Source organism: Symphalangus syndactylus, chromosome 1, assembly GCF_028878055.3.
Source record: "Symphalangus syndactylus isolate Jambi chromosome 1, NHGRI_mSymSyn1-v2.1_pri, whole genome shotgun sequence".
NCBI classification, from domain to species: domain Eukaryota; kingdom Metazoa; phylum Chordata; class Mammalia; order Primates; family Hylobatidae; genus Symphalangus; species Symphalangus syndactylus.
Genome location: NC_072423.2, coordinates 121,856,966 through 121,882,686, shown reverse-complemented (window position 1 = coordinate 121,882,686; position 25,721 = coordinate 121,856,966). Strand labels below are relative to the sequence as shown.

Here is a 25,721-nt window from a genome sequence, read left to right as displayed (position 1 = left end):
TTCACTTAATATTGATCATTATACTTTCTTTTGATGTGTAGGCATGTAAAGTTGAAGATCTGGGCAAAGTGGATTTTGAAGATGAAATTAAGAAAAGGTTTAAAATGGTGTATGTGCCAAATTGGTTCTCAGTAGACTTAAAAACAGGGGTAAGTTAGCAATTGATACTTGTATAATTTGGGATAATTGAGGATTTTCATTATAGCTTATAATTACTATTAGTTACAGAGTCCTGTGTTTTTAGGTGTGAAAGAAAAAAAATTTGTGTTAAAACTTAAAATGCAAAACGGAATAAAAAAAAATTAAAAAATTTATATTAAAAAAGAAAAAAATTAAGAAGTTACAAAATGCCTTTGGTATCCCAGGAAACTAAATTGTGTCGTTGCATTGAATCACACAAAATACATTTTGGTTCCTGAATTTATGACTTAGCACTTCAGTCAAATAGTACAAATAAATGAAGGTTTAGAGACTTGTTTGGAGAATATATTCAAATGGAATGCCACCAAGTTTTTTCTTTTGATAGATGTTAACTATTACTTTGGATGAAAGTGATTGTTTTGCTGCCTGGGTTTCTGCAAAAGATGCTGGTTTCAGCAGCCCTGATGGATCAGATCCAAAATGTGAGTCTAAGTGTCCTTCATTTTTTTCCTCCCTTCTAAAGAGAAGATGAATATGAGCTGTTTTTTGCTAAGTACTTATCTTTGTAAAAGTTCTCTATATTTTGTTGACTATGTCCTAAAAATGTGGTATGTACAAATACCTAATGTATACAAATCATTTTAGTAATTTCATATGGAAATAGCCCTTTAAAGAATCTGATTCTCGGCTGGGCGCAGTGGCTCACACCTGTAATCTCAGCACTTTGGGAGGCCGAGGTGGGTGGATCATGAGGTCAGGGGATCGAGACCATCCTGGCTAACACAGTGAAACTCCGTCTCTACTAAAAATACAAAAAATTAGCCAGGCGTGGTGGCAGGTGCCTGTAATCCCAGCTACTCAGGAGGCTGAGGCAGGAGAATGGTGTGAACCTGGGAGGTGGAGCCTGCAATGAGCCAAGATCGCGCCACTGCACTCCAGCCTGGGTGACAGAGCGAGACTCCATCTCAAAAAAAAAAAAAAAAAAAGAATCTGATTCTCATTTTTGTTCTTAAATAATAGCTATATCTGAACAACCAAGTAGAATATCTCTTTGCTCCATAGCATCATTGCTTTAAACATTCTAAGGTAAAATTTTAGCAGAATCGGCAAAATGACTAAAGTCTTGATTTTAGACATCATTGGGATTGGGTTAAGAATTTAACATCAGAATATGTACAAACTTACAATTTTTATTCTATTTTTAGGTTAAAGCCAGTTAACTCACTTTTTCATTTTATCTCTTTTTAATTAACTTTTTTGCAGTGAATTTAGGAGGACTTTTACTCCAAGCACTCCTGGAATATTGGCCTAGAACACATGTGAATCCAGTGGATGAAGAGGAAAATGAAGTAAACCATGGTTAGTTTTTATATTCAGATAGTTGCATAAAAAGTTAGAGGTACTTACTTAAAAGGTACTTGCTAAAAGGTACTTACTTAAACCGTTAGCTAAAATATTTGTGGTGTGCTCAATTTATTGTCCTCTCTTCCACATCTCAAAGTAGGAACATCCATCCAGTCTTAACTGAGACTAAGATTCCAAAAGAGCAGACCACCTTATAATACGGCTTTTAGTGAGACTGCTCAAAATAAATGAAATACCCTGTATTTATATTCAGATGACTTTTGTCTTAAAATGAGGCACCTTAGCAGACTTATTTCCAAAGCTAGGTAGTTAGCTGCATCAGAAAGCCAGGTTTGTCATTGCATAGTCACTCTTCATGTTGGGCTGAAATGTTGGTATTTCCTAGTCTCGTGGCCTACCTGATTTTGACTCTGTTTCAAAAAAAAAAATTCAAATTCCAACTCAGAAGTGACAGGGCATATGCTCAAGCATGTGTAAAGAATTAATGTCACTGAGGACATCTGAAACGTGTGTGTGCCATAGGCAGTGTCACTAACATTCCCTGAGCAGCAGAGGAGAACATGTTTTGAATGTATGCATTTGGCTCAGTTTGATCAAAGGAAGGGGAAACAAGAACTCAGAATTTCACATCCTCATGTGTAACCTACAGCTGGTTGAGGAATCATTGAGTCCCATTGACTGAGGCTTACTCTGCTGAAGATTCTTTGCTGGCCACCAGGAGTGAGCAACAATGGCGAGTACCTCCTGCCAGGGACTTTGTTCTGGCTGTCAGATTCACCCATAATGATATGTGGAATTTAAATCTCTCACATGAGGATGACATCCTTCCTTGAAAACCAGTCTTCTGATGTTCCTGTCAGAGAGAGGGTGCTGTTGCCCCACCCATGGTGGCTTTTCTTTCACATCACCTGACACACTTTGATCCCTATCAGAATTGTACAGTGGACTTTGAGCCAAAGAAACTGATGGAAAAATCTTTCCACAGAGGGTGAAGAAAGCTAGGTTCTGGGGTGGACTCTGCTGCTTAACAGCTATGTTGCTGTGGGCAAATCATTTCCAGTTAGATGGGATACTCTCGGGGACCCAAATAAGCAATAAGGATTAAGTTATCAAAACAGTGGTATAGTCATGCACCCTTTGGATCTAGGCTTTGAGTGAGGAGTATAAGGAAGACATCACCAGAAATCATGTCATCCTTAACATCAGACTGCGTGGGAAAGGCAGGGCAGGGTATAGCTACCTCCTCATCCAGAGCTCAGACCACAGCACCTGCAGCATACTCAGTGGACACTCTGGAGTTGTTCAGATGGTGCTTGGTGAGCAGCTTTACTATTCAGGGGCCCTTACCAAGTTTCAGGTGGGGGTACTAAAGACACATGGGTATGGTCCCTGTCCTTCAGGAGCTGATGTTCTGGTATGGCAGAGAGTTACTTATAGAAAGCATTCTGAGACAGAAGTGTCGGGTGCTAGGAGAGAGGTTCCACAAATGCTATGGGATTTCAGGGGGTCAGATGCTTCCAGTTTGATGAGGAAAGTGTCATGAATAAATTGGCACTTGAGTTGGTGTCACCTGTGCTGGGTCAAAAGTTTATGAAGAAAGCAGAATGGAGCTAGGCGTGGTGGCTCACACCTGTAATCCCAGTGCTTTGGGAGGCCTCTAATATTTGTTGACAGTGATTTTGACGTCTGTGCTTGTTGGGTTATTTATTACTTGATGGCTTATGTTTAGGCTGCTCTGCCGAGCAGCCTTGAACCCAGGAGTTTGAAACCATGCTGGGCAATATAGCAAGACCCTGTCCCTACAAGAAATGTAAACAATTAGCCAGGTGTGGTGGTGTGTTCCAGCTACTCAGGAGGCTGAGGTGGGAGGATCACTTGAGCCAGGGGAGGTTGGGGCTGCAATGATCTGTGATCACGCCACTGCACTCCAGCCTGGGCAAAAGAATGAGACCCTGTCTCAAAGAAAAACAACAGTGGAAAGGAAATCTGCAGAGAACAATAAAAGCAAAATTGTGGACTCCTTGAGGATTTTTTCACAAATGCTTCTGTCATTAGTTATGGCTGCCATTAAATGTAATTTTTTTTTTCCTCGAGAAATTTTTCTGAGCTTGGTGTTCTACAAAAACAAAAACAAAAAAAACCCTAGATCATCGTTTATATACAGGCTGTCCTAGACTTCCTTGTGGCTGAAGTAGCTGGTTATGTTTTTGTTCTGAATCTCAGACATTAATCTCTTTTATTAAAATCCTCTAAAATATAGTCATTTTTTCCATGAAATATACCATAAGTTGCTGTGTTTCTTATTTTCAGAAATTTAACTTGTTTTTAACCTTTATTTCTAACTCTGGTGGACTTAGAGGACATTTGAATTTAATCTTGCAGTGTTTGAAGCTTGTGGGAGTAAAATGTTTAGAATCTGTGTTTTTAGCACTAACTCTGATATTAACACCACCTGCATCTTTTCCTAGTAAATGGGGAGCAGGAGAACCGAGTGCAGAAAGGAAATGGATATTTTCAAGTGCCCCCACACACACCCGTGATCTTTGGTGAAGCTGGAGGTCGCACACTGTTCAGGTATGGGTAAGAAAGACCAGAGGTTCTGCCTGAGAAGGTATCCCATTTGCTAAGAAATGTCGACTCAAACTCAATATTTCGATATTAGAAATAGTTTATTATTAAATTCTAGGGATGCCAGGGATTGGAAGCATCCCATGTCCATGAGATAGTGAAATGTCTGCTGCTGTCAGACCACATTCTAATTGGGAGGAGAAACTCTAGTGTTAGAATGAGGTAGGATACTTTGCCTCGAAGCAGCTTCTCTATTGGTTTCTGTAGGAAATTCTCACTTTCCTTCACTTTGTCCGTGTGACTGCAAGGGTCAAGCAACAGATGATACCACTAGAATTCCCTGCCCACAGAAGAGCTTCAGAGTACATTACATTACTTTCCTTAGGCTGGTCCAGCCAAGATGAACTGGGCTGCTCCTGGGAACTGTTGAGGCTGACGCTGACAGTGCCTGGGGTGCCAGACAGTTATGTGTGGGGCCCTTCAGGGAAGGGCTGGACCGGTTCACCTCCAGGTTGCCAGCAAGGTCCTGGTAGAGCCGGGGGAGAGCTTACTAGTCTATAGGTGCCAGAAGAAAGAAAGAATAAGACATGCTTGTCTTATTCTTGAGTGCAGGATTATCTATCTTTCTGATAGTTTCCTGAGTGGTTACCAGAAATATTCTGACTTCCACTGCATGTGAAAGTCTCTGCCATGCACTGTGGCACTAGCTGGGGACCTTTACTGAGTTCTTTGCTTGCACCCAGGTTTCCTATCATCACCCAAGGACTCTGAGAAGCAGCTGTAGTGTATGCTTGGCTTTGGAATTTGGGGGCCTGATTTTAGGGCCTGCTTTCCCTTTTAGCTGAGTGAGTCATTCTTCCCAGGCTGTACTTTATTTCCTCAGCTGTCAAGTGGTGGTTATCCTACATGAAAACCGTGAGGGTTCCTCCCGCTAATATTTGTTGACAGTGATTTTGACATCTGTGCTTGTTGGGTTACTTACTACTTGATGGATTATGTTTAGGCTGCTCTGCCGAGATTCCGGGGGTGAGACTGAGTCTATGCTTCTTAATGAGACAGTGCCACAATGGGTAATTGACATCACTGTGGATGTAAGTATCCTCCACTCCCACTTTGCTCTTTTATTTTTTTGCAACTTATGAAATTAAGAACTGCTTTAGACATTATAATCTTAAACCTTAATAAAAGCTAGACTCCGAAGTGGAATCCCCATCTGCTTCCTTGCAGTTCCAAAGTTGCAGAAATAGTACTGATAATTATTTATATATCTAGCTTTGTTGGTTTTTAATTATAAAAATAATATATGCTTATTCAATAAAATAATAAATGAATGAAGCTCTCATCTCTTCCCCAAGCATTCATTCTTGCCCATTCACTCCTTATCCTTCCTCCCAGAGGTAACAGCTATTAATAAATTAATGCATAGCCTTCGGTACGTTTTTCTTTGCATACAAGCATATATTATTTGTGTACATAGATGTGTCTACAGTTCATTTTATATTGCACAAAATCTCTTACACATACTGTTCTGCAACTTTTTTTTCACCTAAAAAAATGTATCCTGGATATCTTTTCATGTCTGTACATGTGAATCATTCCTTTTTAATGACTGTGTAAGATTCTACTGTATAAATGTACCATAATTTATTTAATCAATCTCCTATTAATGGACATTTAGGTTGTTTCCAGTGTTTTCTATTACAAACAGTGCTGCAGTGAACATCCTTGTACATATATCTTTGTGTACTTTTTAGGATAAATTCCTAGAAGTGGAATTGCTGGATCCAAGGGTATGCACATTTTAAATTTTGATAGATACTTCCAAATTGCCCTCCACAAAGGCTGTACTAGTTTACATTCTCACCAACAGTGTATGAGTGCCCATTTCCCCACACCTGCACCAACACTGGATACTTTTAATCTTTGCTAAAAAATAGGCAAATAGTAGCTCATTATTTTTATGTGGATTAAAAACAAATTAATAGTGAGGTTAAGCATCTTCTCATATTGGCCATTTGTTTTTCATCTGTGAATTACCTGTTTGTATTCTTTACCCATTTTTCTATTGGGTCATTTTTCTTACTGATTTGTGGGGTGGTTCTTTATATTGAATATTAACCCTTTAACTGTTATCTGTGTCTCTCAATTAAATTTTCACTTTGTTCCTTTTGCCAGGTGAAAAGTTTTACTTTTTATATAATCAAATTGATCCTTGATGGCTCTTAGTTTCATGTCTTGTTTAGATATTTCCTACTCCAAAGTAACAAAAATATTCTCCTATATTCTCTTCTAGTTCTTTTATGATAATTATGTCTAGCTCTCTAATCTATTAGAATTTAGTCTTCTGTTTGGTATGAAGTAGGATTCTGACTTTTTCCAAAGGGACAGCTAGTGTGCTAGCACAATTTATTGAAAATCTGTCCTTTTTCTACTAATCTGGGATGCTATGTTTATCATGTACTAAATTTCTGTATACACATAGGTCTGTTTCTAGACCTCTCTTATGTACTGTTGATCTATTTTGTATCTTTCTAAAGCCATATGAAAAGGAATTTAATCTTTAGAACCTTCAGAAACTTTATTTTCTGTCCCGCATACACCTCTAAGACTTAAAGCCAATGTGACACCTGATGGATATTCCATGGTCTTCTCTATGCCCGAGCACCCCATAAACCACTAATTTCTCTGAGTGTGAAACTCACCTGGGATGCATTGCTGACTTTAGCCCTGTGGCTTATTCTTGAGAGGAGACATCCAGACAGGATGTGACATGGAGGCTCGGAGGGAATTAATACCCTGAGAAAAGATGACCACGTAATTTTATCCTTCATCTAAGAATGTGGTTTACTTCATGGTAGACATCTGGGTTCTTGGCTGAAGTTTCCACTCTTTCTTAACACCTCAGACCTCACTCTGATGTCAGAGGGAAAGAAAATGGGAGGACTTTGATTGGCCTTTTCAGTTGGATGATGGGCCTCACCAGCACAGAATGTGTGGCTTTGCTCAAAGGTGAAAGCTGTGGGTTTCTCTCAAGACACTTAAGTTTTTGTTTGGGCCTTTAGGTATCAGCTCCAATATTTTAATGTAGAATTGAGATTTTGGTTTATATGGCTTAAAAAATTAAAGTTTGTTTCCCTTTAATACCTTGTACTGTTATCTAAGAAGAGCCATGCTACAATTTCATATTACCTCTAATGTTACATATATTTTTCTGATGAATTTTCTCGAAGGCTGACTTAGGTAATTTGATAGCTTACTATACATTTCATAGAAAGTCACTTTTAATTGTAAGATAACTATTACTTGCAAGTCATGTTTTCCTGTTAACATTATTTTCATTTATCAACTAATAGAAACTATTATACCTTTTTAACTTTTACTGTTTCAGAAAAATATGCCCAAATTCAACAAAATTCCTTTCTACCTCCAACCTCATGCATCTTCAGGAGCAAAAACCTTAAAAAAGTAAGTAAATATATGGTTTCTTGATCTAATTAACTACTAGAGAGAATTCCTTTTCCTTATAATTGCTTTTATAGCAAAGGAAGCAAATACCAGATCTAAGGCTGATTTTATAATATTCAAAGTTTATACAATTAAACCACTTACCAGGTACCAACTTTGGCCGACTACAGGTGTTCGAAAATAAATAAGGCCAGGTACAGTGGCTCACACCCATAATCCCAACACTTTGGGAGGGTGAGGTGGGAGGATTAATTGAGGCCAGGAGTTTGAGACCAGCCTGAGCAACGTAGTGAGACCCCCTGTCTCTACAAAAGATTTAAGTAAAAAAATTAGCTGGGCATGGGAGCACACGCTTGTAGTCCAAGCTAGCTAGGAGGCTAACGCAGGAGGATCATCAGAAGTTTGAGGCTGCAGTGAGCAAAGATCATGCTACTGCACTCCAGCTTGGGCAACAGAGAGAGACCCTGTATCTAAGAAAAAAATGATAAAACACATATTTTGTCTGTTGCCTTAATTCCCAGTTTAGGACCCAACCTGTATATAATAGTTGCTTTTATGGATACTTAAGGAATAATGAGAGTGAGAGAAATAAATGAGCTTTTAGCTGGAGCTTCCCAGAAAGGCTTCTTGAAGGACATGGAATTTGAGTTGGACATGTAATGATTGGTAGAACTTCAAAAGATAGATATTCCAAGTCCAGGACACAGTGTGATCAGGGATGTGGAAGAGGGAGCATGCATAAGATAGTGGAAAGTAACTTGAGGACCCATGCACCTGCAGCATGGGATGGAGGGGCAGCAGGGGGATATTAGGAGGTAAATTGGAAAAGCAGTTAAAGGTTTTGTTGATGTTGGATTTGAATGCCAAGCCATAGAGCGTGCAGTGACTAAAACACCAGAAACTTTTGAGTCAGTGTGGGATATGGTCCAGGGAGACCCAAGAGAAGAATTTTAGTAGTGTAGTAATGGGATGCTAAACTATGAACAATATGTATATTCTAGCAAATAAAATAAAAAAATTTTTAAACCTTTTTGTTATAGAGATTTCCAAACTTACATAGAAAGAAGCTAGTGAGCCCTCATCGTCCCATCAGATAGCTTCAGTAATTATCAATACCTTGCTAAACATTTTGCTTCACCTATACCTCTACCTGCCCTCGCACCCACCTCTCTACACACACGCGCACACACACACACACACACACAGTTATTTTAAAGTGAGTCCTAGACATCACTTCAGATAGATTTAACAACTGAAGTTCAAATGATGTTCAGAGCGTAAGCCTTAGTTTTTTGGTGTAATAGTTATTGACTGTTATCAGAGATACAGAAGTAGGGTGTTGATGAGTCTAGTTTGGGACATAGAGTTTGAGGTGCCTGTAGGACATCCAACTGAAGATACCCAACCAGCTGTTGGGTTTGTGGTTTAGAACAGAAGGTTGAGACTCAAGGTCTAGACTCAGGCATTCTCTGCTCACAGGTGCTAGTTGAAGGCATGGCAGTGGGGAGGAGAGCCCAGGGAAAATTGAGCACTAAGAGTGTCGGACCCTGGTAAGCACTGGGAGCTGCCTGCCTTTCCGGAATTATTTAGTTTGCCCAGGTTCTGGGAAAGTATTCAAGGCAATAAAACCCAGAAGGCTACTATGTATGTATATGTAAGTGTTTTTGTTTGTTTTTCTGAGATGGAGTCTCGCTCTGTTGTCACCCAGGCTAGAGTGCAGTGGCGTGATCTTGGCTCACTGCAGCCTCTGCCTCCTAAGTAGCTGGAATTACAGGCGTACACCACCATGCCCAGCTAATTTTTTGTATTTTAGTAGAGACGGGGTTTCACCATGTTGCTTAGCCAGGCTGGTCTTGAACTCCTGATCTGAAGTGAGCCACCTGCCTTGGCCTCCCAAAGTGCTGGGATTATAGGCACGAGCCACCACGCCTGGCCTGTATATGTAAGTTTTAAGAACATATATTAATCTTATTTAGTTGTACATAAACTGTGTCTTAGAAGGACACTGTGGAAAATCTTTCGGCAGCTCTAAAAATGGATTAAGGTAATGACTAAAAACATTTATTGGTTTATTTTTCATCTTTATAAAATGTTTGCATCAAAGAAAAATAATATGGAAGAAATAATATCTAGTGATTTCCCTGATGTCACAATATGCCATTGCTTTTTTACAGAGATAGACTGTCTGCTAGTGACATGCTCCAAGTCCGAAAAGTTATGGAACATGTTTATGAAAAAATTATCAACTTGGATAATGAGTCTCAAACCACTAGCTCTTCTAATAATGAAAAACCAGGAGAACAAGAAAAAGAAGAAGATATTGCTGTGTTGGCAGAGGAGAAAATTGAACTTTTGTGCCAGGACCAGGTAAGTGGACTGGAGGACTACAGCCCCAATTTTTCCAGTGCTGGTGCTCATCAAGAGTTACATGCCTTTGGGTGGGGGGCTTCTACTTTTAGAGGGGCTCTAAGGAGCCCTGGGCCTCTCCCACCTAAAGCCCACCCTAAAGCTCCTTTTTACTGCTGGGGAGATTTTCAGAGAAGGGATAGACAAATGTGGATGTGCTGGTAGCTTTTTTTTCTGACAAGAAAAAGACACATGGTCTTCCTGATTTGCAAAGCAGCATGTGCCATGTTAGTTTATGATTTAGAGTGAAGGTGTGCGGAGAAATGGCAGAACTGTTTTTTAAATCAAGATGCACTCAAAACATATCCTCAGAGGAATGGCTGAAAGATGGCCTGGTGTTTCTGGCATAGTCACAAAAGATGTACATCTCACTAAGCCCAATTTCATTCCCGCATGCATGGAAGCTGTGACAGCAAGAATTGGATACCAGGCATAGGGGAGGAGTGAGCAAGCTGGATCACCTGATGAGAGTCCCTGAGTTAATGATAAAGGTTTTAGATATTAGAGACTTTGAAATTTTTAAATTTAATTTTGGCTATTCAGGTTTTGGATCCAAATATGGACCTTCGAACAGTGAAACACTTCATATGGAAGAGTGGTGGAGACCTCACCCTCCATTACCGTCAGAAGTCCACGTGAAGGGTGGGCTAATGCTCCTGGGTATTCATTTACGACCTTCCTCTATGGCCCCAAGAGTAGTCCTAGGAAGCCCACTGAGCCCCAACGGGAGCAAGACTTCTAACGGCTGATTTGGTATGGACCGAGATTATCTTTCAATTGAAGTGACTAATCGAGATGTAATATAGAAACCAGTCTCCATGTGTAGATTAAGCTGTCCCCAGGGAAGCAGAGTGCAAGAGCAGAAGAGCCCCAAGCAGACTATGCCTTTCAAGATGTACAGAAGACTGACAATAGGCCAGTGCAGACTTTGCTTCCTCCTTTTGTTTCAAAGGACCTTATCTGTCCGTTAACACTTGTTAGAGACACCTCAGTCGGGCCACAACTGTCTGTTTCAACTTCAAACCCACACACTCTGTAGCTTTTCTAAAAGAGTACATTCCATTCATGCAATAGATATGAAGGCTTTTTCCAAGTTTGTCATATAAAAAAATCAAATTGTTTTCACCGTTTAAGACAGTTATTTTTAATGGGAATTTGCTGTTGTACAATTTGAGAACCAGCCCATTTCATAATAAAGGATTAATGTTGGGCTTGTTTTTAATATTGCATCTCAGATGTGTTCTTGTAGGAAGATCTGTTGAAATTCCAGGTGCTGGATCATAGCACTTGGACTGCTGGGCCAGAGTTTGTGCAGCCCGTGCCTAGCGATGCTGCACCTCCCATGATGTCCTGGCTTTGAGGCAGCCCCAGGGAGGTGCAGCCATTTCACTCCTTCCTCCACTGTGTCCAGTTTTATTTACACAAAGCGAGCTGAGACCACAGGTTCTTGCTCTGGATGAGCAGCATGACACCATCAAAACTTAAGACCATGATGAAATTTCAGTTTCATTCAAATGTTACCTAAAATTTATGGTGTCAGAATAAAGGGAGATCATAGTGAGTTAATTTGATATTCATATCCTGGAAGTATACATATTTGTTTTTCCAAAGTTTTATATGCAGGTTTTTGTTATACCTGTATCCAGATCTTTTCACTGTTCTAACAATCTAACAGTTTCATAGAATCATTTGGATCTTGTATAGAATGTAACTTATTGGGGATAAACACTTCTACTTTTGGCAGAAAATACTTTGGATTCTCCCCAAGGTCATTTGTATTCAGAGTAAATCAATGGTCCACCCCCATAAAACTGTAAGACAAGCCTCCTGTATGAAGCCAGAAGCACAAGTGCCTTCAGAGGGCAGTTGATTCCAGTCCAGTTGCCTCCCTAGCTTGTGTGTGGCCTGCCTCCACCATAGCAGGGACTAGGGAGGGAGGCAGGGAATGTTTTTTCTTTTCTACATCTTCACAGGTTTGGCTGGGGGCAGCTGATGGGCCTAAGTCCATACCTTACTATTTAAGATACTCTGATCGCACAACTGCAGAGACAGGGTTCCCTCACTGCTAGTCAGCTTCCTTTGGAAACTGGACAGGCCATTGCCACCTGCACTTCGAAGAAGTGAGCAAAGACGTGGCCACATTTCTAATAAGTTGAAATGGTCTTTCTCCCTTCTTCAGAGAGCAACCAGCTTCTTTTTTTTAAAAGTCCTTTCTATCTGTTGGATACAACAGTGCGCTTTTGGTGCACATTTTTTAGCAATAGTTGTGAATTAATGGCAAAAAAAAAAAAAAAATTATTTACCAGCCCTCAGTTGTGTTTGCCCAAGGGGCCTTTGAGCAAAAAAATGGGTTTTGCTGGGTCATTTTGCCCTGTGTGCTAAGCCTTGGGTGGCTGCATTCCCCTCCTGTCATAGATCTGACCCCCAGCATGATTGTATTTCTTTCCCTCCAGTCAAACCGTAATACAGTTTCCAGAAAATTTGACAGTCTGCAATGCCAAAAGGGTAAAAATCTGTATTTCACAGTTGTATAGAATAAAGGCTTTAGTTAAAATATTTCAAAGTGTAGTACACATTTATTTTCATTTGCTGTTTTCTTTCATAGCAGATTACAGAGAAAGAAACCTCTGGTTTCATGTTCTCCCTGGAAATATTAGCATTGATAACCATTTTATCCTCCAACTTATGGGGGAAGGGAAAGTAAAAGTGAGGGAGGGAAGGGCCAGAACCTTCAGGTGAGGGCAACTTTAGGTCAGACTGCCAGGCTACAGAGTTAAGGGAAGCTGGCCCCAGAACAGTCCTGTGGCGATTCTGTTCTACTTCCTGCATTCCTGCAGACTTGACATTGGGCTCCCAGACGATCCAGGACACAGTGCCTCACTGTTATGCATGTATCAGCTGCTCTGGTAGGCTTGACAAGGGTTTGCTTTAAATGAAGGGTTTGCTGATTTGGGACTCTCCCTCCATATAGTTGGTCTGTGCCCCCCAGAGCAGACATTCCTCGTCCTGCATACCTGACACAGCTTGAGTTCCCTGCATGTACACCAGGATTACAAATGATCCTGTAAGGGTGAGACTTTCAACTAGGCACAGGCTAGAAGACAAGGCCAGAGGCAGCTTTCATAGTAATTAGCAGTGTAGGAAGTGAGGGTCCAGTCAACACAGCAGAGGACTTCAGGTGATGAGGGGCCGTCCCCAGATGGAGTGCAGGGCCTAACCTAGCCTTAACCTCCAAAGGCACCTGGGGTGGGGAGAACAGCTTCCTCCCCTACAACAGAAAAGAATAAAAGGGTCTTTACCTACTCTTAATCTATTCCCCTAATTCCCCCTTGGGGTTGGGAACCGTGTGGGGATAGACCTAGTCAGGTAGACTGGCTTTGAGAAATTGCTTAGGGTGTTGAACTTAAATTTGTGACTTTTATTCACTATTGGGGCTGGGTAGATGCCTTGTATATTTAGAAGAGATCACTGTTTAAGTTTGGGAGCTAACAGGAGTTGCCACTGGGGATACAGGTCTGTGGCATGTAGGCCCTGAGGAAGAAGAAATATTGTGGTCTGGGCACAAATGGGTCTCTGCTGAAGGGCCTAGAATTTCCAACCCACCTCCCTCCAGGAGAGGGGGGCAAGTACACTGCCTCTCTCTCCCTCCTGTGACTAGCATGGTGACCAGCCTGAGCCAAGTGTAGTACTGTAGCCTAGGGAAAAGGACACATGACAGAGGACTCAGTGTTTGGAACTTGAAAGGGGGTGGTCCCAGGGCTCCAGGGTCCCTTCCAGTACAGATGGGTTGGGCTGAGCTGTGCAGGAAGAATCAAAGCGACAGGCCAACACTGGACAGCAACCCCTTCCTTTCTCACCTCATCTTCACATTGGATTATGACCAGAACCTGCTGCCTCCTGGGCAGCCCCAGTGACCAGAGCAGGACCAAGTACTGGACCTGAGGGTACATGGCCAAAAGATGTCCTCCTACAAGGCCCATGGCCCCCTCTAACCACCCACTGAGGCCTCATGCCCCACCGAAGCAGCAAAGAATCCTTCCTCTCCTACCCCAGCTCCTATAAAACAATTTGGGGTGCTGCTCCCAGCCCTCTACTACCCCAGAAAGACTTGTTTGAAACCCCCAAAGCCAGGACTATCAGGCAGGATAAATGCTGGGAGGTTACCTCTTGGACACTAGAAGTAGAGTCTGAGTGGACACAGAAGCCCCCTGCCAGCAGAAGTCCCTGCACATCACTTGGAGCTACAGCCTAGAAAGCTGAACACACAGGGCTGGGATCAGGCACAGGGCTAGGATCAGCATGGAGCTGACCACATAGTGCAGCCCGGGCTACCTGCCCACATCTGGGCCTCATGAAATCTCATCAGGGGCCTTGTCACAGCCCAGGGTGTTATTCTGTGGTAGAGATCTGGGCCTGGCTGGCCAGCCCCTCAGCCTCCGTCCCAATATCTAGGCCCTCTGTGCTTGCTGGTTCCTCCTCAGCCTGAGCTTCAAGCAGCTCGGCGGACAGCCCATCTTCTGGTGAGGCTGCAGAGGTGAGACTGTCAGGAAGAGTCAGCTGAGGCAGGTGGTCCACCTGGGCTTGGGCACCTGGGCTGTCCAGGAAGGAGACCTCAAACTCTGACCCAGACCATGTAGCCTCACCTGCAACACAGAAGATCAGGCTGAGGAGGCCTGCAAGAACCTAGGGCCATGGTGTATAGGGCCGGTAACCCCACTGACCGCCCCCCATTGCCACTCCAGGTTTGATGGGGGATTGGAGATGGAGTGTACAAATGCCTTGGTGTGGCTGTATCAACCCAATGGCCCGCTTCTGCCCAGCTGAGGAATTGAGGGCAGCCTTCCCAACAACCCGGGGTCCTTCCCAGAGGACTTCGGAAGGTGATGGCCACTCACCACCCCGCTCATGAGAACTGATGCTGGAGCAGATGTCCTCTGGCCCTGAGGTTGAGACAGCTGTGGTGGTCAGTTCTGTGGAAGAGGGCAGGCTGGGCCACACACTGTCATTGCTGTTGTCCAAGAGGGAAATTCCCGACACGTCCAGGAAGCCTAGGGGAGGGTGGTGCAGTTCTTTGCCAGCATGAAACTCTGACTGCTGGAAAGCAGCACCCTGGGCTCACCTTGCCTAGGGCATCTGGCCCAGCCTGTGAGACTGTAATCTCCTCAGCCCCTGGTGATAACCCTCACCCGACCTCAAAGAGGTTCCCACACTGCCTGTTTCTGAGGAAAGAAAGGGGCCTGGAGTTGGTCATCATGGGAATAGCACAGTGGCAGTGGACCTAGCCTCTGCTCTGTCTCCAGTTTGCTGTGTGACCTGAAGGAAGCCACCTCTCTTCTCTGGACTACAGACTCCCCATCTGTACACTAGATTGGATGATATGCAACTATTAAATATCTTGGTGTACATGAGATATGAGGGGTCAGCAGGGCCTGGGGAAAGTTTTGACATAGCTGCCAAAGTCCAGCCCCAAGCCTGGGGCCCACTCCTCTCCAGGGCCTGCCCAGTACCTGGGTCCATGACTCGCTGCACTGGAGGTGGGGGCTGAAGAGGAGTCTCCATGAAATGGGGAAGTCCATCAGGGTCCGGAGCACTGTGGCTGGGACTCCCAGGCCCAGGAAGGGGATCCTCCATGGAGGAGCCAGGTGCCTGCAGCAGGGCCTAGGAAAGAAGAAGAAATGGGTAGGGGACAATCAGGACAGTGCCTCAAGGTGAAGAATTTTGCAGTCCAACCTAACCACCAGTCCCCACTTGTCCCAGGAGCATTGCTCTGCCTGAAGAAAGGAAATGGCCTTAATAAGCCACCCCTTCTTCTATTGGTGATAGGAAGTCAGGCCTGAGGGGCCTGGCCTGGCCTCCCTGCAGTGTTGGCACTGAGAGGGAGCACTCTTTGCACTCAGACAAGGAATCCCAGGTGCCCACCTGGCCCTGACACATTCCCTTTGCCCCATCAATGACTCACAAGAAGAGAGGGGCTTCCTTGAATTCAGGCACACCTGGAGAACATCCTTGAACACTCCCTGGCCTAGACCCCAGGCACTAGCCCAGTGCCCAAAGGTGCTCTCAGAGGACCCACTCATCAGCTGTGAAGGCAGGGCCAGCACTTCCCTGCAGACTTGGCCAGACAACCATCCCAACTGTGGCTCTGAAGGCCTAGCCCTTTGTCCAGTTTTGCCACAACTCACAGCAAGCACCCATCTCTGAGCCTCAGTTTCCCACTCATGAAATGAAGATGACAACTGGTGCTTCACCTCCACCCTCACTTCTAGACCCAAGGGGCAGGAAAGCCAAAAGTGAGTTTCACTGCTCCAGGCATGGCCTGCCTGCTCCCACTGGGTCCCAGAAGTAGAGGGGCCTCTCAGATCACAAAGGCCCCACAGGCCCCTGGGGAGGGTTGCTGATGGCTCCCCAAGGGCAGCCTCTAGAGTCTTCTGTCTTCCCAGTTGGCAGATTCTCCCCACATACCTCTGCAGATTCTCCCCACATACCTCCATGTAGTCACTCTGCCTGGAACCTGTCTCCAGGGAAGGAGAGTCCTCGGGGGTGGGTCCAGGTGGTAGGGCATCAGGTGGTGGGGCACCAGGTGGTGGAGCAGAAGGTGGTGGAGTGCCAGGTGGCTTCTTGTGGTAGCTGGGGGGCTGAGTTGGGATCCGGTGTAGATACCCATAGCCAATGCCACATCCCAGACTGCCGAAGGCCAGAAACATTCAATCCAGGGGCTTGTCCCATGGCCCTCCTACCTTTGCTATCCCCACCTACTACCAGCAATAAGGGGGCTGAAAAGGGTACTTCTGAAATACTGGTCAGGCTCAGGATCCCTGGGCCCAGGGCCCAACCCTCCTCCATCTCCACCATAGAACTCTGAGGTCCATGCCCAATGGTCAGGCCCCACCCGCCTGGCCCTGCAGCCCTCCAACCCCACGAAGTACCTGCCCTCTCCACCCCAGGCTGCGTTGGGAGTTACAGTCACCTCCCGGCAGGAGTCTGACTTGGAGTTATACACCATCAGCTTCAAGGGCTTCCCCTCATGAGACTCGATGAGCGTAAAGAAGTCCTCGGACTGTGAGAAATGCATAGCACCTGAGGCCTGCTTCCAGGGCTAAAGCCTCAACAAAACCAGACACTTCTCATGGACAGCACCCTTCTCTTCACACCACATCCAGAGGGTCTGGGGAGGGGCAAGCTGCGGGTTGCTCACCTCCTGGAGAATCTGGTCCGAACCAACCACATAGTCTGTATAGGGGCACAGGCCGGCAAGGGCAGCAGGTGAAGATGGTTCCACATCCTGGTGAAAGAACCACAGACCACTGGCCATGCTACTAGAGGTAGGGTTGGGAGAGGGGAAAGGGCAGGGGGAACTGCCTCTTGAGGTAGTGAGTGGGACACTTGTCCTCTGTCCCTAAGCAGGGCTTCAAGCCCATGCTCCCTCATTTCACCCCTCCATTCCCCTACCTCCCCCAGGTCTACAGCCTGTCCAGCAGAGGGCAGTACCATGATAAGGCTCAGCACCAGACTCTGGAATCTGACCCCGGGCTCAAGTCCTGGCTCCAGCTGCCCAGCTACATGACTGTAAACACATTATTGAACCTCTCCTAGCCTCAGTTTCCCCACAATTAAAAGTAAGATACACAGTACCTAATGATAGGGTTACTGAGAAAAATAAATATATGAAAAGAAGAAAAGCACACCTTGGCTACAGCAGCACCCACTACTTTGCTGCTTCTGCTGCAGGCATGTGGCTAAAGACCCCTAGGGGTTGAAGGTGAGGGCAATGAGCAAAACTGGGTACAAATAAGGATTCCTTTCTCCCTTGGAAAGTTCCACCACTCCCAATCTCCCAGTCTCCCTGGGAAATGCAAAGGAATTTGCATCATCAGTCCCCTTAACCTCATGGGCAGATTAAGGCAGGCTGTGAAAGTTGAGAAACTTGGCCAGGCTCTCCCAAGAAGTCAGTGAGAAAAATAAGTGACTAGAAAACAAACCAGCCCACTTCTAGTTCAGAGCACCCTCCTTCCACCAGGCTACAGGACTGAGCATTCAAGAACTTAGATACCATAAATGGGCACAGGTGTTGGGTGTGCACGTGTGTCTGTGGACAGACTAACATCTATGACAGCTTGGTCACTGAGGTTCATTAAGATATCGATTGATCATATAACAATATACCAGAAAAAACAGTATATTTACAGTCACGTTGCTTAATGACAGGGATATATTCTGAGAAATGCATTGTTAGTTGACTTCATTGTTGTGCACACATCATAGAGTGAACTTAACCTACACATACCCTACTACACACCTGGAGTATATGCTATGGCCTATTGCTCCTAGGCTACAAACCTGCACAGCATGTTACTATACTGAGTACTGTAGGCAACTGTAACACAATTAAGTATCTGTGTGTCTAAACATTCAGGCATAGAACAGGTACAGTAAAAATATGGTATTATAATCTTATGGGACCACTATTGTATATGCAGTCCGTGGTTGACTGAAACGTTGTCATGCAACACATGGCTGTGTGTGTGTGTGTGTGCACACACACACAGAATAATAAAAGCAGCAGCACTCCAGCAGTCCAACCACCATTCCAGTAGATGGTATTTCTACCTTTCAAATTAAGTAACCTAGGTATAGAAGGTAAGAAAGTACCCAAAGTCATGGCTAACAGGAAGCAACGTACACTGTTCAGGTAGTAATGAGCTGCCCTCTCTGGGACACTGGAATGAGACCACATCCTGCCCTCAGTCTTCCCTGGCCACTGCTCCAAGGCTCCCGCCCCACTCCTGTGTGTCCCACCCTCACACCCTGCCCACACCCAGACCTGCCCCAGTAAACTCATCCTTCCAACACACCCTGCCCTGCCATACCCCACACTCACCAGCACATGCCACACCTGCTCACTGGCCCTGCGGAAGCTGCAAAAGCGCACGCTGGCACCCAGTAGGCCCTGGCCGCCCCACATGTTGCTGGGCACCACCTCCACCTCGCGCACCCTCATGGTCTTCATATTGAACACCTCCAGCTTCACGGGCTTCTCCACATTGGCTTTCAGTAGTGCCTTCAGGGTGTCATTCTCCTTGTTCTGTGGGGGCAGTGGGGCTGACTCCAAGGCCACCTCATGCCCAGGCTAGGACCCTCAGACAAGTCTGGGCCTGAGATGGGGCAAGGGCCTTAGTGGGCAGCAGCCCTCAGCAGGGTCACTGTGGGGATGGGCCAAGGTAGTGGATGGGCCAGGTTCACAGACCAGGGTTGAGCCTGCAGCCACTGGGACCCCCACCTTCCCCAAGCACTGCCAAACCTTCCTCAGCCTGCCAGAAAAAACAAAGCAAGCAAAAAGCCTCCCGGATCCACAGCATTCCAGTGCTGCCCCACTCTCAGCTGCCCCTTGGCCAGGGCCCTCATATCCCTCACGCCCCAGGAGGCAGGCCCCTTGGGCCTTGTGGCCACCTCCAAGAGGCCATCTGTCCTCTGTCCACCCCAGAGAGCTCAGAAGCTGAGCATTGGGCAGGGCCCCAGTCAGGCTCTGAGTACAGCCCTGGAAGAAGGGGAGACAGGGCTGGGACTCCCTTTCGAAAAAAAGGGAGGGAAAGGTAGACTGTGGACCCCTGTGGGACAGATGGAGACACACACACACACACAAGCAAGCAAAGCAGAAGCAGGTTGGGGAACTCACCAGCCTCGAGTGCCCAATGGTGATGATGAAGTCAAAGTAGGGCTCCAGGCCCGCCTGCTGGGCTGGGGAGTTCTCCTGCACCTGTCCCACAGCAAAGGCCACAGTCACTGCACCAACCCTGGGACTCTCCAAGTAGTCCTCTCCCCCATTTCAGGAACCATCAGCACTCCCAGTGTGCCAGCCAGAACACATGCCTGGCATGAACTGTTCTGGGCATTCTCAAGGTTCACTCCATGGCCTCTTGCTACCTTCACGGGCACAAATTTTCCTCTTAGGAAAATGGCTCCTTCCTGATTATGATCCACAGATGCTTTCAGAAATGGCTTATAGCCCAGGACATCCTTAGGGGCTCCCAGGAGGCAGTATGGAGACAGGCTGGCCCAGGCCTGTGGGAATGCTGCTCCAGATGGCTGGGCTAGGGTTGGCCGGAAAGCCAAAAGGGTTTACCAGAAAGGTTTAGAATGGACAAGAAGGGAGGGCCCTGACGTGCAGTGGAAGTGGGCAGGCCTCGGGAGGGATACACCCAGGGCTGTACTCAGAAAGAGGAGTGGGAAAGGCAGCTTGCAGCCAGATCCCAGCTTGCACCCCAGCCTCTGGGGTGGGAGGCCCAGGCTCAGTCCAGCAGGTACTGAAAGCCACTGGCAGAGAAGCAGACCCCAGCGGTAGAACTGGGCCTGAGCCAGGGAGCCCAGTGAGTGGGCAGTGCCAATCCCCACAGCCTGGCTCTGGACTGAGGAGCCCCCAGTGGCTCAGCTGCTCTACCAGCCTCATAGTGTAGCCTCCATGCCTGTGCAGGATACCTCCTCCAGGAAGCATTCCCATTCCCAGGGTGCTCCCTGCCCCTCCCTGAACTCCCCACCTCACTGCTGTCTCCAAAAGCACAACAACCAGGCTTTGCAGGCTGTGGCAGAAATCCATCCCAAAAGCCCCATTTACAGAGCCTGGCTTAAACAATGCAGGCTTTGTCCCAAGGCCCTAGACCCGAAGATGGGCCCACACCCTCAGGCCTTTGGCTGCGGGCATTTGATGACCTGTTGGCGTGGACAGCAGCCAGACCCAGCCCAGAGGGCACAGGACCTAGGCTCTTGCTGCTTCCTCATGGGAAAGGCCCTGTGACTCCTGCTACACACCAGCCCCTCCAGTTTTGGATTCCCCAACCTGAAAGAGAGCTCATGAAGACTAGGCTGAGAACAAACTGCTGGGATCAAGGCCAGTTTGCCCCTGAATTAGGATCCCTTCTGGCAGCATCACCAACTGAGCCCCTCCTTATCACCTCCAGAAGCTGCCATGGCTTCCAAAGGGAGTGAGTGCAGCCCAGAAATCAGATCTGGCCCTAGTTGGCCTGGCCCAGTAGGCAAGCTGCTCCCAGGCCCCGCTGCAGGGGAGCTCTGGGCCCTGCCCTCTAACCCTTGGGGTGAGGGGATCTTTCAAAAACCACAGGACAGGACAGTTATTCAGGAACAGCTTGGGGACAGTGCCCCTCCCTAATCAGGGCCACTTCCAAATAACTCCACGTCAGGTGCCTGCCTACTCCCCTCCCCACTCCCCAGTATTGCATGTCAGCTGCTCTCCATCATGAATGAGGTCCAGAGGCTCAGGCCCCAGGTCTGGCCTCCTTGACCCATCCAGTACCTCCACCACCCTCTCCTGTGGCTTTGTCCTCTGCTTGGCTACACTCCACTTCTCTCACCTGGGGCCTCATCACCACTCACTATGGCTCCGCAGCTGAAATAATCTATGCAGCTGCCCACTGTACTGCTCCCCCTGCAGAAACCACTGCCTGCCATCCAGCTCCCTCAGGGGCTCCCATCACAGCCTGCCCCACGGCCCTATAGTGCTGCCTTTCCTCATGCTCCCACCCTATCTTTCCCAATCAGGGAACCTAATGGAACTCACAGTGATCACAGCTTACACTTACTAAGGGCTGGTTGGCTGAGTGCCAGGGGATGGCACCACCTCACCTGTTTTATGTATCATTTAACCTTTTTAATAACCTCAAATGACAGATGAGACCAAGTACTCAGTAATTCAGTAATTTGACCCCAGGAAATCCAACCCAGAGCCCTCCCCCTAACCACTGCCCTCTCCTAACAGCTGTTTCCTGGTGAATCTGCCACTACTCTAAGCTCGCTGGGGGCAGCGACTTCTCCAAAGTATTGGGCACACAGCAAGGTGCCAATATTTCTAGAATGCAGCACAGCTGTTCTTCAATGTTGTCAAATGTAAGTAGGTCATGCCACTCCTCCATTTAAAACCTCCTGATGGTTCTACATCTCAGAATAAAATCTTAAATCTTCAGGACAACAGGCAAGGTCCTACATGGTCTGCTCTGGTCTCTTCCTCACACTGGCCACACCACCCAAGCACACCAGCCTCACCTGGCATTTCCTCAAACACACAAGCACAACCTACCTCCAGGCCTCTGCACAAGCTGGTCCTTCTGCCTGGAATACTACTATTCCCCTAAATATCTGTATTGTCCACTCTTTACTTCCTTCAGAAGCATCTGTTCTAATGTGACTTGAGAAGAGGCCCTTCCTGACCACTCTATCAAAAATAGCACCCACTCACCATTCTGTATCCCCTTAACCTGCTTTATTTTTATCACTGGTAATTACCACCTACCATGTATTTTTTCATTTCCCTTCTTTCCCTACCATCATCCAAATGTCAGCTCCAGGAGAACAGGGACCATGTTTGTTCTGTTCACTGCTTTATCTCTAGAGCCTTAGAATTCTGCCTGCCAGAGTAGGAGCTCAAAACTATATTTTTGTGATTGACAACCTCTGATCCCTGGTCCCTCTGCGATTTGTCCTTCTCCATCAGGCAGGCCCCTCCCGTCTTCGAAGCTCCCATCATCGCCCCACCCCTCCTCTTGCCAATATCCTGAGTTCCTTTGCCTTTAATCAAACCTGTTGGAAGATGCTCCTGGCTGGATGCATTCCACTGTCCACGCTTGCTGTTTGGTGTCTCACCATAAGAAAACCCATTCCCAAGCACAAATCCTGTCAACTCTGGGTTCTCCAAGCCAGCCTGGTTTTCACGTTAAGAAACTTTTAGCCCTCTCATGTGGTTAGCTGGCAACAGACCCTACCTTCAAAACCCACAAACCGACAAACTTGCGTGTCTCTACTCATCTCTGCATCCAGCTGCCTTTCACTAGGGAAAGGGGGGTGCAGGGACGCCTCTTCCCCGCAGCGCTCCGGGGTCAGACCCCCAGCCCCTCTCACCTACATTATAGCCCTTCCCTCACCGCAGGCACAAATTTCCATCCGGCTGCGGGCCCCTCTCCTCACCTTCACAGCACACTCCGTTCTAGGAACCCCACTCCGTCTCCACTTTCCGGAAGCCTGCTCGCCCAGACCTCCATGTAGCGGCATCTAAAGGCTGGGACCCTCCCCAGCTGCAAACGCTGTCCTCGAGGATTCTGCAGCACTCTCCCGGCCCTCCCGCTCCCCACTATCCCGTGGCTGGTTTGCACCGGTCCTCTACCCTCGGAAGCCCTTATGACCCTACGACTGGCAGGACGCGCGCCGACGGGCTCCTCCGCAGCTGCATCCACTCGGTTACCCCGGCCCCTGGGACTGTCCTCGGCGTGGCTGACTCTCTTCTCAGGTCCAGCACGGAGAGCGGCCCGCGGCAGGCGAGCGTAAATGTGTGCTAAGTGCACGAGTGCGTCCCGACTGGCAGTGGTGCATTCTTCACCCCGGAGGAGCGCCATTCCCGGCGGCCCGACCAGGAAAACGCTCCGCTTCCGGCACTGCTGGCACTTGGGGCGGGCGCTGGGCCCGACCGCGGCCGCAGACTAGCCAGGGTCCGGGAGTCCCGCGAGGACGCCTCTCCCTGGCGGCTCCCACCGGGCAGGGGGCACCGCCCGCCACCCAGGCGGAAACACTCAGGCCAGGACCCCGCCGCAGTCGCCAGCCAGCCGGCGACCGGACGGCCGGGCGCGGGTTTGCGGGCGCCCAGCCAAGGTCACCGGCGCCGCGGCGGCAACTCACCCCGTGGAGGTGGAAGCCCTCGGCGCCGCCTGCGGGCTGCTCAGCGCTGACGCCCAGGCCCATGGCAGCGGCTCCGCTCGGCACCCAGGTCCAGTCCCGCCGCGCCTACCCGGGCCGACCCGGCGCCAGTAGCACGGACTCGCTCTCTCGGCGCTCGATTCCTGCGCCTTGTGACGTGGGGCGCTTTGTTCCTCCCACTCCAGACACTGACGCTCCTAGCAACCGGCTAGCAGCTCGGTTTCCAAGGACTGTAACGCCTTCAACCGCCAGCCGCGATAGAGTGCCCACGACCCTGCCTCGGGAATCCGGCTTTGCACCGCCCCACCAGACCCGGACTCGGAGCCGCGAGCGGTCCGAGATGAGCAGCAATGACTCCTCCCTTATGGTGCGTGGGCCCGGGCGCTGTCCGACCGCTCCCTCGTGACTCCCCGCCCCTGACGCAGAGACCTCGTGCCCTGCTACTCTCCTGCCACCCTTCGCTGTCCTCAGTTATATCAGGTGGTCCTGCCCTTTCTTGCCCCACTCTCCCTGGCAAGGGCGTCTTCTCCGGTGGCTTCTGCGCACCCTGAGCCCCAAATTAGCATCCCCGGTTCTTGAGCTACCCCAAACCAGCGCATCCCATCACTATCATTATCCCTTCTTGTCATCATCCCTTCTTCTTCCACCCAGCTCACTCTCGCCTGCGTCTCCCACCCGTTGATGGCTTCACCATTTAATCTCCTAGCCGTAACTCATACCTCTTCCCTATACTCGTCTTCTAATCCTGTCTACAAGAAATGCCAGCTCTTTGATGTCTCCTGGGTTTTCTTTTTATCTTTTTATCTTCTAGCCCAGAACCAGCACCATCTCTCCCCCTGAGCGCCTGCAATAGCCTCCCTCCCATCTGGTTTCTCTGCTCTGGCTCTCTTCAGCATCAGTAGTCCCTGCTGCCACCACGGCACACACCCCCCACATGCAAAAGCAGCCAGAGTGGTTGTTGCAAAAATGCACATCTGAAAACATCTCTCGCCTTAAAACCATTCTGCTTTCTGTTACCCTTAGGATGGTGTCTGGGCTCTTTCATATGGCCCATGAGGATGTTTACAGTCCAACCACATCTGTTCCCAACCTAGCGCCCACAAACCTTAGGGGAAGTGAAACTTAGCTTTAAAATCTCAGCCCCTTTGTCAAGCTATAGTTTCCATGGGCTTAAGCTTCCTTAGCTGTGAAAGATACTGAGAGGACCATGCACAGGATAGTGGATATGAAGCCCATAATAACTTGTAACTACAATTGGTGTAATTTTTCTTATTACTTGTCCTCATTTTTCCCCCCTTATTCCCTTCCTAAGACAAAGCCTGGGTTGAATTCCCCATCACAGGTGAACCAGAATCTGTTGGCAATCCCCCAAACACCTCCAAACTCTTTCCTGGGAAAACTGCATGGAGCTGCTCCCAGGGCTGTTAGAGGACAGGATGAGGCCTGAGTGTTTCCTCTTTCTCTTCCCTTTGCAGAACTGAGGAGGAGCAGGGGATAGGGAAGGGAGCAGGTCTCATCCCATCTGGGACAGAACAGAGACAGAGAAGGGACTGGGCTGTTGCAGCTGTGTCTTCCTTCATACAGGCTGGGATCATTTACTATAGCCAGGAAAAATACTTCCACCATGTGCAGCAGGCTGCAGCTGTGGGCCTGGAAAAATTCAGCAATGACCCTGTGTTGAAGTTCTTTAAAGCCTACGGAGTCCTCAGAGAAGGTAAGGACTTGGCAGTGTTGGTCTTGTGACCCCAGGCACTAGCCCGGCCCTAACACTCTGGCTCCACCTGGATGCCTCCTTGTATCCTAGTTATGGTCCCATAAAAACAGTTTCACACTCAGCGGCTGGATTCCCACAGGAATCCACAGAGGTCTACGTAATCCATATCTAGTTGACTTTTGAGACCTCAGAGCGCTCACTATCCCTGCTCTGCACCTCGGGTTCCCTCTCTGTAAAATGAGTGGTTAGAGAGATAGCTGCATGATCGTCGAAGTAATTCCAGGCCTGGAAGCTGAGAACTGGTAATGCAGGCAAAGGAGGAGGAAGAGGTAGGTGTGAGGACAGGTGGGTATGGTACAGGTACAGGGAG

At 47.6% G+C, this 25,721-nt stretch overlaps 3 protein-coding genes across 39 annotated transcripts in view; 2 read left to right on the top strand and 1 right to left on the bottom strand.

Annotated features, from left to right (window-relative positions):
• Positions 1-12,508, top strand: part of WDR48 (WD repeat domain 48) — a 44,157-nt gene extending 31,649 nt beyond the window's left edge. For 4 of the 14 annotated variants that reach the window (XM_055282028.2, XM_055282039.2, XM_063611594.1 and 1 more), the window contains 8 exons: positions 42-149; positions 527-623; positions 1,405-1,500; positions 3,975-4,080; positions 5,078-5,165; positions 7,463-7,539; positions 9,714-9,906; positions 10,489-12,508. In XM_055282028.2, the coding sequence (XP_055138003.2) occupies positions 42-149; positions 527-623; positions 1,405-1,500; positions 3,975-4,080; positions 5,078-5,165; positions 7,463-7,539; positions 9,714-9,906; positions 10,489-10,584 (861 nt within the window). In that variant the 3' untranslated portion in view covers positions 10,585-12,508. Of the gene's footprint in view, positions 1-41; positions 150-526; positions 624-1,404; positions 1,501-3,974; positions 4,081-5,077; positions 5,166-5,828; positions 5,865-7,462; positions 7,540-9,713 lie in introns of all 14 variants that reach the window. The other 10 variants (XR_008658398.2, XR_010114150.1, XR_010114146.1 and 7 more) reach the window with 5 other exon arrangements.
• Positions 12,502-24,003, bottom strand: GORASP1 (golgi reassembly stacking protein 1). Of its 13 annotated transcripts, none has more exons than XM_055282163.2 (9): positions 23,620-24,003; positions 19,619-19,699; positions 18,824-19,027; positions 17,141-17,227; positions 16,872-17,002; positions 16,431-16,629; positions 15,453-15,603; positions 14,841-14,993; positions 12,502-14,588 (listed from the first exon to the last, which is right to left on the bottom strand). In XM_055282163.2, exons 1-9 carry the CDS (start codon positions 23,680-23,682, stop codon positions 14,335-14,337), a joined length of 1,323 nt encoding a protein of 440 aa, XP_055138138.1. In that variant the 5' UTR covers positions 23,683-24,003; the 3' UTR covers positions 12,502-14,334. The 13 variants fall into 13 exon arrangements, with proteins under 13 accessions (XP_055138138.1, XP_055138165.1, XP_055138120.1 ...); XM_055282190.2 differs by having other exon boundaries at positions 16,431-16,580; positions 16,913-17,002; positions 23,620-23,753; XM_055282145.2 differs by lacking the exon at positions 23,620-24,003 and adding an exon at positions 22,915-23,401.
• TTC21A (tetratricopeptide repeat domain 21A) overlaps positions 23,681-25,721 on the top strand; it is a 31,183-nt gene continuing 29,142 nt past the window's right edge. For all 12 annotated transcript variants that reach the window (XR_010114144.1, XR_010114143.1, XM_055281957.2 and 9 more), the window contains exons 1-2: positions 23,681-24,004; positions 25,222-25,351. Coding sequence is in view for 10 of the 12 variants with exons in the window: in XM_055281957.2 (XP_055137932.1) it covers positions 23,681-24,004; positions 25,222-25,351 (454 nt within the window). In the remaining 2 variants the exon portion in view is untranslated. The remainder of the gene's footprint in view (positions 24,005-25,221; positions 25,352-25,721) is intronic.

What these genes read in the sequence shown, in the direction of transcription:
- GORASP1 (XM_055282145.2), bottom strand. Translation starts at nt 22,998, where the DNA reads ATGCCGCTACATGGAGGTCTGGGCGAGCAGGCTTCCGGAAAGTGGAGA. An exon ending in CCATTGGGCACTCGAGGCTG is followed by an intron (nt 19,028 to 19,618) that starts GTGAGTTCCCCA and finishes CTGCCCCCACAG; the next exon opens with AACAAGGAGAATGACACCCT. An exon ending in GCCTGGGGTGGAGAGGGCAG is followed by an intron (nt 16,630 to 16,871) that starts GTACTTCGTGGG and finishes GGCCTTCGGCAG; the next exon opens with TCTGGGATGTGGCATTGGCT.